The 12884-nt window shown below is 45.4% G+C and overlaps 1 protein-coding gene across 2 annotated transcripts in view; it reads left to right on the top strand.

The window, feature by feature from the left end:
- The window catches only part of LOC133348587 (alpha-enolase-like), a 24640-nt gene continuing 11756 nt past the window's right edge, over nt 1–12884 (top strand). For both annotated transcript variants that reach the window (XR_009755810.1, XM_061561490.1), the window contains exons 1-5: nt 1–228; nt 5568–5654; nt 7223–7318; nt 8252–8310; nt 9696–9765. Coding sequence is in view for 1 of the 2 variants with exons in the window: in XM_061561490.1 (XP_061417474.1) it covers nt 5570–5654; nt 7223–7318; nt 8252–8310; nt 9696–9765 (310 nt within the window). In the remaining variant the exon portion in view is untranslated. The remainder of the gene's footprint in view (nt 229–5567; nt 5655–7222; nt 7319–8251; nt 8311–9695; nt 9766–12884) is intronic.

Raw genomic sequence — 12884 nt, forward strand, 5'->3', positions numbered from 1 at the left:
CTCTCACACCGCCAGGGTCCCCCTCCACAGATTCCACTCACTGCCAGCCTCTCCCTCCACAGTGACCCCACTTACTGCCAGCCTCTCCCTCCACAGTGACCCCACTTACTGCCAGCCTCTCCCTCCACAGACCCCCCCCCCTCCACACTCCCAGCCGCTGCTCCTCGGCCACACGTCCTGTTGGATCCAACTCCTTCCTCTCCGCAACGGGAACACGGCTCCGGGCAGGTAACGTTTACAAGGCTCTCATCGTCACACCGCGCCCCCTGTAGCTGGGTGAAGAGCTTCGTGCCAAGCGAAGTTGAGTGCTGTGCGTAGCGACCAGAGTTCGTATCCCGATTAGCTGAAACCGGACCTGGGCCTCCCCCTAGGTCGACTCAGCCTCAAATGAGTACCTGGTGCGCGGTGTAAACATCGCCACTATAGGGAGACAAAGGCGGCCGGGCGCGATGATGGCCACAACACCCCCTCGTGTGCCGTCCTTCATAGGTGCTCGCTAACAGCACTCGCCCCACCAGTCTGTGAAGGCGACACGCGGGATCTTTGTCTTTGTATGAGAGAGCGAGAGATGTAGAAGCCAGCGTTGGGACGAATGTTGGTAGATTTAACAACACGCGAATCTGTATATTGCGTGGACATGGGGTTTCTCGTCATTTACAGACTTGAGCTTTAGTGGTATAGGGATCGTCGACCCGTGTCAATGTGTGTGGTAAAGACCGACTGACTGCAACACGTTATGCTATACAGACAAAGTCCTTTGTCGAACAGAAAGCTTTGGCCACGTCTAATTAAGCTTTGCATTCGAATGTGTTTTTTTATATCTTTCCAAAAATATTAACGGTATCATTTGTGTAAAATGTTTTGGCCCAGTGTTGTATCCCTAGGTCTATATTTCTGCATTTTTATTAACCAGGTGGCCCTTGGGTAAGAGATGTCCTTCTCAATGGGCTGATGCCTGGATGTTTTTAATAAAAGGTGGAAATTATTCCACCAGCCCAACCCCTTGTATCATTATAATAATAATTATTACTTATGTACATGAATACAGTCAATCTGCGGCTGGACGAGGTCATGCGTATTTTGGGGGTCATATGACCATACTTCACCAATGCCGATCAACTCCGGTTGGGGAAGGCGGAGAGCATAGATGTTGGAGTCTAGTACAGTACAATGGTGGATTTACTGCACTGCTGCATTCGCAGCCTATAAGACATGCGCAGATTATGTGTCGTGGCAGCCCATCCAAACACTTGCAGGTTATAAACCTGCTTAGCTTGCAGGATCTGATCTGATTGCATTCTATGTGGTTTGGTCAGAGGCGCCGTTTATTTTAGTCAAACATTAGATTCGTTTCCTGTTCAAACGAACACGGGGCAATGCTTGATTTGCTACTTTACTGCCCCACAGCAGAGGTGAAAATGTCACACTCCTATGACATCCAGAATAAAAAATATATGTAGCCGCAGTAATACTTTTAAGCACAATAAGAATGTGTCAGTCAGGTTGGGCTGTCGTGAAAAAGAGAAAAGTGGTGTATTGGGGTCTCGCTTGGTTAATTGAATGATGCTGTGGTTAGAATAAAGGATGTGGGCTCTAAGTCTATTTAAATAAAGGACACTGACTGGATCTGCTGCAAGAGGACCATGGCTTGAGGATGATGCCACCACGCAGCAAGCACAGTCCAGAGTCTGTGTTTTTATTCCACGACCCCAATGGTGTCTCTGAGGGCTAAATATATTCCCAGGCCAAATTAGTCTATTGGGAAAGAGGGTCTTATTTATTTATTAAGGTATTTTTAGCCTCGCGGGTACGCTAACCCTGCCACATTCCCTCTCGGCTTAAACAAAAAAAAATTAGTCGACAGGATTGTGTCAAACGATGTTTAACAAGACTTCAGCTCGGTCATTTTGTAGGAAAAAAAAGCCGAGCCGAACTATATCGAGGTAGCTTCGCTTCTACGGTGTCCAGGGTTGTCAGGCAGGATGCTGCAAGTGGCCCGAGGATTCAACTCGCGGTTTTAAAGGTTGCAAATTCATATCCCATAGCGGGGTCCACTCAGCTCATCATCATCATCCCTCTGGGGGTTGTTAAACGGACTACCCACTTTGTGAAGGTGAATTAGCTTAGCGTGATTGGCATGGGCCCTGGTGCAAGGTTTTGAATTGGGCCTCCTGTCCAATTTACCCCCCTTCCTCTTCGTGGGGCCCTCTGGCACATTGGTCCCGGTGTAATTGTAGCTGCGCCACTGACTTTGTGGGAATTCAACAGTGGTTTTACTTTCCATAATCAACGTTTTTGGGTTTAGATTGCGTTATTTATAAATTTGTCGTAACCCTCCATCACCCGACACGGCCAATCTGCAAAAAAAGAGTCACGTTGACAAAAGACAAATAGTTCACTACTTTAGCCCACCGGTGTGTTGAAGCGTGAAACCACAACATTTACAAAAAAAAATTTAAGCTTTGCGATCTAACCCAAAAACATTGATTATGAATAATATTGGTCGCGAAAGCCTACGGTTTTACTTTTGTTTGTATTTTGTTGCCCCTGCCGATGGAATGAGGAATTTCCACCGCAAGCTGGGGTGACCAGCAGTGAGATGACGATGCCTTGGTGTTGTCACAATGCACATCACATACAGTGCATGCGTGTGTCAAACATCGAGGCAGTGTTCATCTCCTATTTATAGCCCTGAGCCATATTGATGAAAATTCCACATTCTTATGGCGGGGGGCGAGTCTATCCATAAGACAACCAGTGTTGACTTCCCCACACAGCAGCAGTCATTTTATTGACCCTGAAGGGATGACGAGCTGAGCAAACCCTTTAACAGGATATGAACCTGCAACCTTTGGAGTGCGAGCCACTCACTCTGCCGCTGAGCCACCTGTTTGCGTGTGTGTCATGTATGTGGTGTGTGGGTGGATGGTTTAAGTATATGTGGTGGGGGGAGGGGTCTTTGTACATGGTGGCGCAGTGGTTAGCGCATTGCACAATGAACCTGGCGATGCAGGTCGGATTACCATTCTCAGCCAAAAATTGGTGATTTGTATCTGAACTGGTCCGTGACCTCCCCAAGGTCAACTCAGCCTTTAAATGAGTACCTGGTGCAGTGTGTAAACATCAGCATTTTGAAGACAAAGGCGGCCGGCCGTGGTGTGCGACCACCCACTCGTGTGTCGTGCCGGCCGTCATAGGTGCTCGCTAATAGATCTTCCGCCAGCAGTCTGTTTCAAAGCTATGGTAGGGGGGGGAAGAGGGGAATCTTCGACTTTAGTATAACGTCGACTGCAACGCACGTGAAACGCGGACGAACCACGATTGCCGCATTAGGCAACCCAAGCACATTCCTCCTGCGTTGCCCAACGCGGATCAAATGGCAGGACGGCAACTCGGAACGACACCGAGGCGCTGACGCATTGGAGGAGACGCGTCAAGCGTGGAGTGCCTGGACTCCTAGAGGCCCACATCAGGTGTTCAGGGGGTGACCTGGCTGCTTACCAGATGAGACACTTCCAAGACGTTATCTTCCACTCGGAGACTTTAATTACGCCATTACTTTCCTGGATTCCAGCGAAGAAGAAGATGTCTCAACGACGGTGGAGGCACCGTGGCCGTTGACGTGGCGAGATGTTAACTAACTTGCCTGGTATACAGGAGGTCGTGTGTCCGATCCTGATGCCTGTATATTTTCTTCTCCGTGGTCGCGTGGAATTTTCTCCGGGTCCTCCGGTTTTTCCCTCCAAATTTAGAAACACGCGTTTAGAGTATTTTGCTGCTATAAATGTCCACGTGATAAGCCACTTTGTTGAGCTATCATTTGTGGCAAGGTTGCTTCTGAAAGATAGCTATATAGCTCAGTGGGCCTTACCTGGGAAAATAAAAATAGTTTAGTTACATTTTTTTATTTCATCTTTCAGTAGTGTGACATGTGGTGATTTATACAGCTGCAAGTCATTTAACCAAAATCGTGACAATAGTTGATTGTGTAACCCACGATCTGTGTGCACACATTTGCACGTGGAAATGCTCATGTTTCTTAGACTGGAAACTTGCATTGCTCTTCTATATAATCGCACTCATCTGCTCTTATTGTGACGAGTAGAACGTCGTCGGAAAGCATCACCAAGTCTCAATTCTTTATCAGCAGGGTCGAGTTTTCCCTTTTAAAAAAATATCCGATTATAGTCTTCTTCAGACTGAACCATTGCAAAGCTCTTCTCTTGTCCGATCAGCTTCTCAAGTGGAATGGTTTCAATCCATTTAAAATGCAGCTCCAAGAGTAATTTCCAAATGTATAAAATATAAAGGTGGCACCAATATAAAAAAATACACTGATTGTCGGTATATTTTCGAACAGATTTTAAATGTTTTTATTAGTTACAGGCAAAGCTTGTACTTCATGTAACCCAGGTCGCCCTTGAAAGAGAGGCAATGTTGTCTCATTCGTCTCAAATGATTAGATTAATGTCCTGGTTTAATAAAGGAAGGGGAGGGGGGAACAGTCCTAAAATGTTAAGCTTCTTAAATAGAGCCCTACATTAATGCAAACAAAAAATTAAATGTATATTTCCTGGTAAATATCAATAAAGATTAAGGTCCAATTTTCAGCCTTGTAAGGGTGGGGGTGGGAACCGCCCACATGACCACCACAACACTCCCTTGCGTGTGCTTGTCAAGAAGCCCATGCATCGGTGGCCAGTTGAAGGCGAATCTTAAAACTTCAGAACGCACAACAGTGAGTCAAAACGTTTTGTTGCCTTCAAATATTCTTCAGAAATGATTTCATCACGCTCACCCTTTCCAGAAACATTCATTACGCCGGTTGGGATTTAGGGATTTAGGCTGGCTTTCTAAACCATTGTGGGTAAGGACATATCTCACCGAGAAAGTGCTTCTCCAGCCTTCGTGATTTCATCTCCGGACGTATCGACTTGCCATTGCCGGGAGACCTTTGTGGACCAATTCACATTTCGCTGTAGGTGGATTTTGCTTTGTTTCATCGTTTTAAGTTTTGTGATTCTGCTCGTATCACCGCATTGAAATTTGCTGTCATTTAACTACACATGCCCCCACCTCACCCCCCAGAGATTCTGTTCCATGGTGGAGTCCACATTATTGTATCTGTGTGAGATCTCATAAATGTGTTTGTCTGTATGTCTCATTGTTGTGTTGCTGTGTGCGTGCGTGTGTATGCTTGTATCTATGTGCGGCATGGTTAAGGTAATGCAAAAAACCCGAATTTAACAACTCCCAGGAATATGTGAAGGAAGCGTATTGTCTGATAATGTATTTTGTTCCTTGTATTTTCAAATCCGGTGAGCCGAGTTCAATTCCCAATAATGTCCTGGGCCACAGCTAGGTCGACTTAGTCGAAAATTAGTAACTGGTACAATGTGGGAACATTGCCACCCAGGAGACAAATGCGGCCGGGCCACCCACACCCTCATATGCTGTGCCGGACTTCATAGGTGCTCACGAACAGCACTTGCCCCCACAACCTGTTAAGGCTATGTGGAGCATATTTGTCTTTGTGTCTGTGTATCCTTGTGTGTTTGTGTGCTCAGACATGTCTGTGCTCAAGATTCACGCTCGGCAAATTTTCGACTCCAGAGGGAATCCCACAGTGGAGGTAGATCTATACACACACAAAGGTGAGGATCATAGACACACACATACAAATACAAAGGTGTTTCAATAACAAACTTCTCACACAGTTGCCTATTTATTATTCTGCTTATTTACCCATTAAAGCTTCCTCGCGAGCCTCACGACTCTCTTTAAGGAGGGTCCTATCAAGTGTTCACATAAGTCGCTATGCGTGATCCCAATTGAGTAATTTTCAGGTGATTTTATCTGCATTGGGATGTTTGGCCAATTCCACTTACATTATAGCGATGGGAGGAAACTGGAGAATGCCGAGGAAACCCATGCAGAACAGGGGGAGAGAACATACAAACTCCCCACAGAAAGTCATCAAATCGAGTTGGGAATCAAAACCAGGATCTTTTTGCTGTGAGGAACAAGTGTTATCACTGCGACACCCTGCCCTTTGGTCGGTGAGAGAGTTTTAATCGTGTGATGAATTGTTCATAACCCTGGTTTTCATGTGCAATATTCAGTTCTATTTAGTCAACATATTTCAGATGCATCAGTGATCAAAGATGGTGGTGCCCTTGTACAGAGCAGGAGTGGCGGCTCCTGCAAAATCTCTCAGGGGGGGCAAATGTCTGGATGATTGATAAGGATAAGGTCCACCCATGCAATGGATAAATTAACAGCTTAAGCATGTAAAGGCAACTTCACTTCTTTAATATTAATGCAAAATAAAGTGACTCTTACAATACATCTTGTTTGTTTCTATACTCACTATTAAAACAAACCACTCAAGTTTATTTTATTAAAGATTCCACTAGGTGGCCACAAATTAGTATTATTGGATGAAACGTGCTTACGTATGATGACGTAAGCACGTATGATGACGTAAGCACGTTAGGGCGAGCCCTCCCGGAAGCCATAGAGAATGCATTGGAGCGCCCCCCGGTCGAAAAAAAACATCTTTGAATGTAAGTCTATGGGGCCACTCGGGGCGATTCTCAGCCGGAGTGAAATCGCCCAAAAAGAGGCGGTACTCCACAGAACGTGACATGACGCTGATTGGACTATATCCAGAGGCTGCAGTGATGGCTAGCGTGACTCTGTGGTTCAATGACATTGGTGGTGCGTCGCCCAATCGCCCTAATGAAGAAACCGCCCCTGCAGAGCAGTAAGCTACGATTAATTGTTGTCCTCTGAGGGTTTCAAGATAAGTGAAATGCACGTAACAATTAATCTGTAATATGGGGACCACTATGAATGATGGTTTAGTTTTATACAGTTTCATCATTCATGCAGCTTGCATCTAAAATATGCTTTACAATTTGTAACACACACGGAAGAGTCACAAGGAACCACAACAGGGAGGCAGCGAGACAGAGCCGACACTAACAAGAGTTATCCAAGCTTTATGGTCCTCTATATGTTAAGATATTTTCAACCAAATAATGAGTGCTTAATCAGATACCTACATGCAGGTATTTATTTAATGGCCTCCCATTAGCATTGATAGCAACCCAGCCAATGCTTTGTAAATTCATCCACACATTCAATGAATCGTTCCCATACTTATCCCTACAACTGCTAGGTGAGTGAGGTGAGCAAAGTGTCATTGGTCTCCACTCAGGGCTCTTCCGGGCGTCTGTACCGAGTGGCGTCTCCCGCGGAGCTCACGAGCCCACGGAGCTGAGAGACGGAGACAAGACGCGATTCCTCGGACAAGGTGACACGAGGAGATACGGGGAGGCATGGGAAGATATGAGCAGACATGGGGAGGCACGGGGAGAAACCCACAGGGAGACACAAAGAAACTAACTATACTAATTAGTTAAGGAGTGGGAACATACGGGGAGACAGGTGATGTCATTGGGAGACATATGGAGACAAGTAGAGACGGGAAGATATGGAGATACCCTGTAAAACATTCCACGATACACGTACAGCCCTTTGTCACTGCACGGCTGGATGAGGGCCCCTCACAGTACACTCAGTCTAAATGAGAACCCGATGCCGTGGTGTGGTCATGAACATCAGCAATGGGGAGACAACGGTGACAGAGCATCTACACATTTAGAAAGAAAGTTCGTCATCACGTTCTCAGTTGTGTCCCTGATGCTGGCATGACTGCATCCTAGGGTCCCCACGTCTCACATTGACAAAACCCAGACATTTCTCAGTCAGCGTAGGTCTATCAAAAACTGTGCAGTCGACTGCAATAAAGTTCAACACAATATCAGTACCAAATATCAGGACAAATCAAACCTTGCCACCCGAACACAGATGCCAACTCTGGACTGGCCGCATCATATCCGGACCGGTGGCAACCCAAGTGGGTGAGAGAGCGAGTGGGTGAGTGAGTGGGTGACTTTGAAAATGAATGAGTGAATGAATGATTGAGTTGATGAGTGAGTTCGTCGGCGATTGGGTTGGTAGGGTTGCCACCTTTTCCCATATATCTCAGCCAGTCGAGGTTTATCAGAACTGGGCAGTATGCACAGTGTACCATCATATCGTTTAACACTATACTACCAAACCCGGGACAGGTGGCAACCCTACTGCCTCTGCCTAATGTGTTGTGCCGGTCTTAATTGGTGCTCACTAAAAGTAATCCCCTCAGTAGTCTGCACGGATTAACTTTGGCTGTGTGTGTGTATAGGCGTGTCCCGTGTGGTGAAGTACATCAATCAATACATTGGTCCTGCACTCTGCAGTCAGGCAAGTATGTGTGTCTCTTGTGGATGTGTCTTTGCTGTGCATGTATTTAGCACGTGGCACAGTGTGCCTCACAGCAAGAAGGGCCTGGGTTTGATTTCCGACTTGGGCGCCTCTCTGTGTGGAGTTTGTATTCTCCCCCCTTCTTCTTGGTTCTTTCGGTAAAGTCACGTAGAAGGGAAATAATAAAATTATAAAAATAAAACATAATAAAATACAATTCTCACGACGTTTCGGCCACAACGCAAGCAGCCGTCCTCAGGTGAAGAACAGGTCTGTCGGAAAGACAGCGTCTGAATGAACACCACCAAGCTTGGCAGCGTATATTTAAGCTGGGTTAGAGGAGGAAGGGCGCCTTGACAAAGGAATTTGCATATGAAACGTCGTGAGAATTGTATTTTTTATTTTATTATTTCCCTTCTACTTGACTTTACCAAAAGAACCAAGAAGATGAGTCCCTGCAGTCACGAAAGCTTTAAATCGAAATTCTCACCCCTTGTTCCGGTTTCATCCCAAAGCCTAAAAAAAACCCGTACAATTTTGGCCAAACATCCCAATGCTCCATAATACAGGTTTTTTGGGGTTAGATCCCGTAAATAAATAAATGTGTCGTTAAACCCGCCACCACCCGACACGAATATAGAACATTCCAATTCGTCACTAGTACAGCACACCGGTGCGATGTTTCTGCTGTGTGTGGTCCCATTGCTGCAAACATCCCAATGCAGTTGGGATCACACACAGCAGCAACATCGCCCCCTACTGTGATAACTTGGGCAGGACCCTCCTAAAATGGAGTTGAGACTCAGTGAAACTCTCCGAGGTAAATAAGCGTACATAAACAATATACACAGTATGTGTCCGTTTATATCCTGTATACATGTGTATGTATATTACTCTGTGTATGTACAGTGCTATATATTAGCACGGTTGGCTACATACAGTGTGAAAGAAGTTTAACATGCACACTGTAAATAAAAACGTTATATATTTTTTGTAAGTTATTCAAATTAATTATACAACTTTTTTAAAATCCTTAATATAGAGCCACGATGCTAACGCTATAGTGATCCACTATTGTGGTTGGCCCTGAAGCAGTGCAAAAAAATGTCCACATTCCCAGTGGGACCAGTTTGTCCATTGAATGACAGCTTTTGAAAATACAGTATAAGCCACTGTGTCAATCACTGCACGTTGTCTTACAAATGGCTCGTAAGCTATCGGCTGTGTGATTATTGGGTTATCAGTAAAGTGCCTGAGTCGATATGCAACGTTAGGCCAGCGTTGCATGTTTACTGGGATGATGCAGTGACGTCATCATCATCGTCACCATCATCGTCACCATCATCATCATGTGGTTGAGTGGTCGTGATGCCTCTTGTTTTCAGGACGTTAATGTCAAGGATCAGGAGAAGATCGATGACCTCCTCGTCGCGATGGATGGAACCGCTAACCTGTGTGAGCTCTCACCTCACCTCCCCCTCACCGCGCTTGAAATTTCCTGGAGGGTGACTGATGGCAGCCGCCCCTGAGCAATGGAGATGTTGGGGCGATGCTCACACCAACAAGCGGAGCGCCGGGCAGATAAAACACAGCAATGAGGCACAGTCGTGAGCACAGGTGGTGCATCTTCCGGTCGTTTCAGTGAGCCTAGAACACTGGTAACCTTCAAAACTGGCCTCAAAGTGCACCTAGCCTGACACAGGTGCTGTGGTGTTATCCACCATTGCGGTGCGGTGGAGCAAGGGTAGGTGGATCATGCAGAGATTCGGAAAACTCATAGGGCCTGAGATGGCTAGTAAATGGCAGTACTGTAGAGTAAAATAGATTCTTGAGTAAATCTATGTGGTGGAGCTTTGAGTTGCCCCTCGTATGTGTGGTCGGTTTCTCAGGGTACTCGACTATTATCCTTCCACGTGTAGTGACGCAGATCGGAGACAGTAATACTTGGAGGCACTTCTTTAACAACCACTACACACGCAAAGTGAAACACTCATTCATGGAATTGGCCAAACATCCCAGTGCAGCAGCCTCATGAAAAAATAGGTCTTCAGACTCGGCGAGGCTTTTCAGGATAAAGGATATTATTATTATTCTGAGGCTGCCGGCTGGTGTTGCCTATATTCTTCCTGTTATTATGGGGAGTGGTGGCGCAGTAGTTTATGCACTGGAAGAGTGATATCTCAACCAGTCCCGACCCTTCTCCAACTTCGACTCAGCCTTAAATGAGTACCTGGCGAAGTGTGTAAAGCATCAGCTCTGGGAAGACAGAGGTGGTTGGGTTTGGAATGTTGGCCACACTGCTACCTTATACTCTGTGCCAGCCTGAATAGGTGCTCACTAACAGCACTAGATTGAGCAGTGTATAAAAGTCAAAATGGGGGGTCTTTGTCTTTGTTAATGTCGTTGTTGTGACTGGTGTTGTTCAGAAACATCAGTAAGGATGAGAATTTTGAGCTATCTCAATTTAAAAAGAGGGATGCTATCGTCATCCTCTCAGCCGACAAGAGCAATGCCATGGTCATCATGGACAAAATCGTGTACAATAACAAAATTCAGGACCTACTTAATGATGGTAGCTACACAAAAATCAAAAGAGATCCCATCAACAGCCTCGTTACAAAAACGAACAGTATCATCACTGATTCTCCGGTTGTAGCCAATGTTTTCATGGAAAAATTTGAGACGGACGCCATCCAGGCATCCACTCTACGCCCGTCCTTGTGGAAGAGGTACGTGGATGACACGTTTGTCATCTGGCCACATGGCCAACCGGCTCTGAACCAATTCCTCAACCACATCAATTCCATACACCCAGCCATCAAATTCACCATGGAGGTATAAGAGTATGGCATGCTACCTTTCTTGGATGTCCTAATCAAAAAGAGACCAGATGGCTCAATGAGCCATTCTGTCTACAGGAAAGTAACCCATACTGATGCCTACCTAAAACCTGATTCCCACCACCATCCATCCCAGAAGAAATCCCTCATCAAAACTCCACACCATAGAGCTCAATGTATATTCGACCATGAACACCTAACCAGTGAACTCAAACACGTACACCAAGCTCTCAAGGCTGAATTGATATTCTGACTACACAATCCGCAAAGCCATCACCCCAACTGTGAGGAAGGAGCCATCTGAGGATCCAATCAAAACCATCATCTTGCCATACATAGCAGGGGTAACCAAAAAGATTTCCAAAATCATCAACAAACACATGATCCAGGTCCAATTTAACAGTAAATAAAATTCGTGATCTGATCCCATCTGTGAAGGACAAGATTCCTGACATGCAATATAACGGCGTCTACAAACTAAGCTGTGTCTGCGGCAGCAGTTACATTGGAGAAACTAAGCAACATGTCTCGGACCGTGTTCGTGAATATAAGGCAGATCTGTAACATGGTAGGACCAATTCTTCTGCCGTGGCTGTTCATCATTTTAATGCGGCTGGCTCACACGAAATTGATTTCTCGAATACGATGGTACTTTGCAAGCCCACTGGCTATCAACAAAGATTCGTTCATGAAGCCATCCACATATACAGACGCGGACACAATTTCCACCGAGAGGATGGTTATAAACTCAGCAATCTTTGGAAAGATGTCATCAACCACTTTGGGTCGTGACTTGATTTGTGTTTTCTTGTCGGGGGAAGCACAGGTCAAGGCATTACTTGATTTGTATCGTTTTCTTGTTGTCTTGCCCCAAGGCACATGTGCCCCGCCCACTTCGTTCTGACACCGAGACGTTTTGTGGCACTGCATGTTCCGTGCTTCACATTGGTGCTCTCTGACCCCAGGGCAGATATGTCCCGCCCACTTCGTTGCACCGCAGGAGCTTTTGTTCTTGTGCCACGCCCATTTTTGAAACCTTTACAAGCGGTTTCCTTAGGTGACCATCTCCCTCTTTCCTTCTTAAGACGATCGCTTGTGTTGTGATTGAAACGTCGTGGTTTTTTTTCTTTCTTTTTTATTACTGAAAGAACCAAGAATAATCTTCATTTGGAGCTTTCGTGACTGCAGGAATTACTCTTTGGTTCTTTCGGTAAAGTGACTTTACCGAAAGAACCAAGAATAAGTCTACATTATCGACTGCCAGTATGCTCACTCAGGTTAAGAACCAGGCTACAGTCTACATTATAGAATGCCAATACGCTCACCAAGCTTAAAAACCAGGCTACAGTCTACATTATAGACTGCCAGTACACTCACCGAGGTTAAGAACCAGACTACCGTCTACATTATAGACTGCCAGTACACCCACCCAGCTTAATAACCAGGCGACAGTCTACATTATCGACTGCCAGTACACTCACTCCGATTAAGAACCAGGCTACAGTCTTAAATAAATGTTTTTTTAAAATAATTTTTATTCACTTTTTTTAAAATAATTTTTCTATCTACGTGACTTTACCAAAATAACCAAAGAATATGGTGTTGTTCATGTTGTTACTTTCCTTATTGCTATTGGGCGTAGTTGCTGGTGATGTTGTTGCTATTGGTAACATCCATTATGGTGGTTGGGGTTGAGACTGAATATCTGAACAATTTATGGATAAAGAAAGATCT

The sequence above is a fragment of the Lethenteron reissneri genome, chromosome 27 (assembly GCF_015708825.2).
Source record: "Lethenteron reissneri isolate LAM-NWPU_2019-01 chromosome 27, ASM1570882v1, whole genome shotgun sequence".
Taxonomy (NCBI): Eukaryota; Metazoa; Chordata; class Hyperoartia; order Petromyzontiformes; family Petromyzontidae; genus Lethenteron; species Lethenteron reissneri.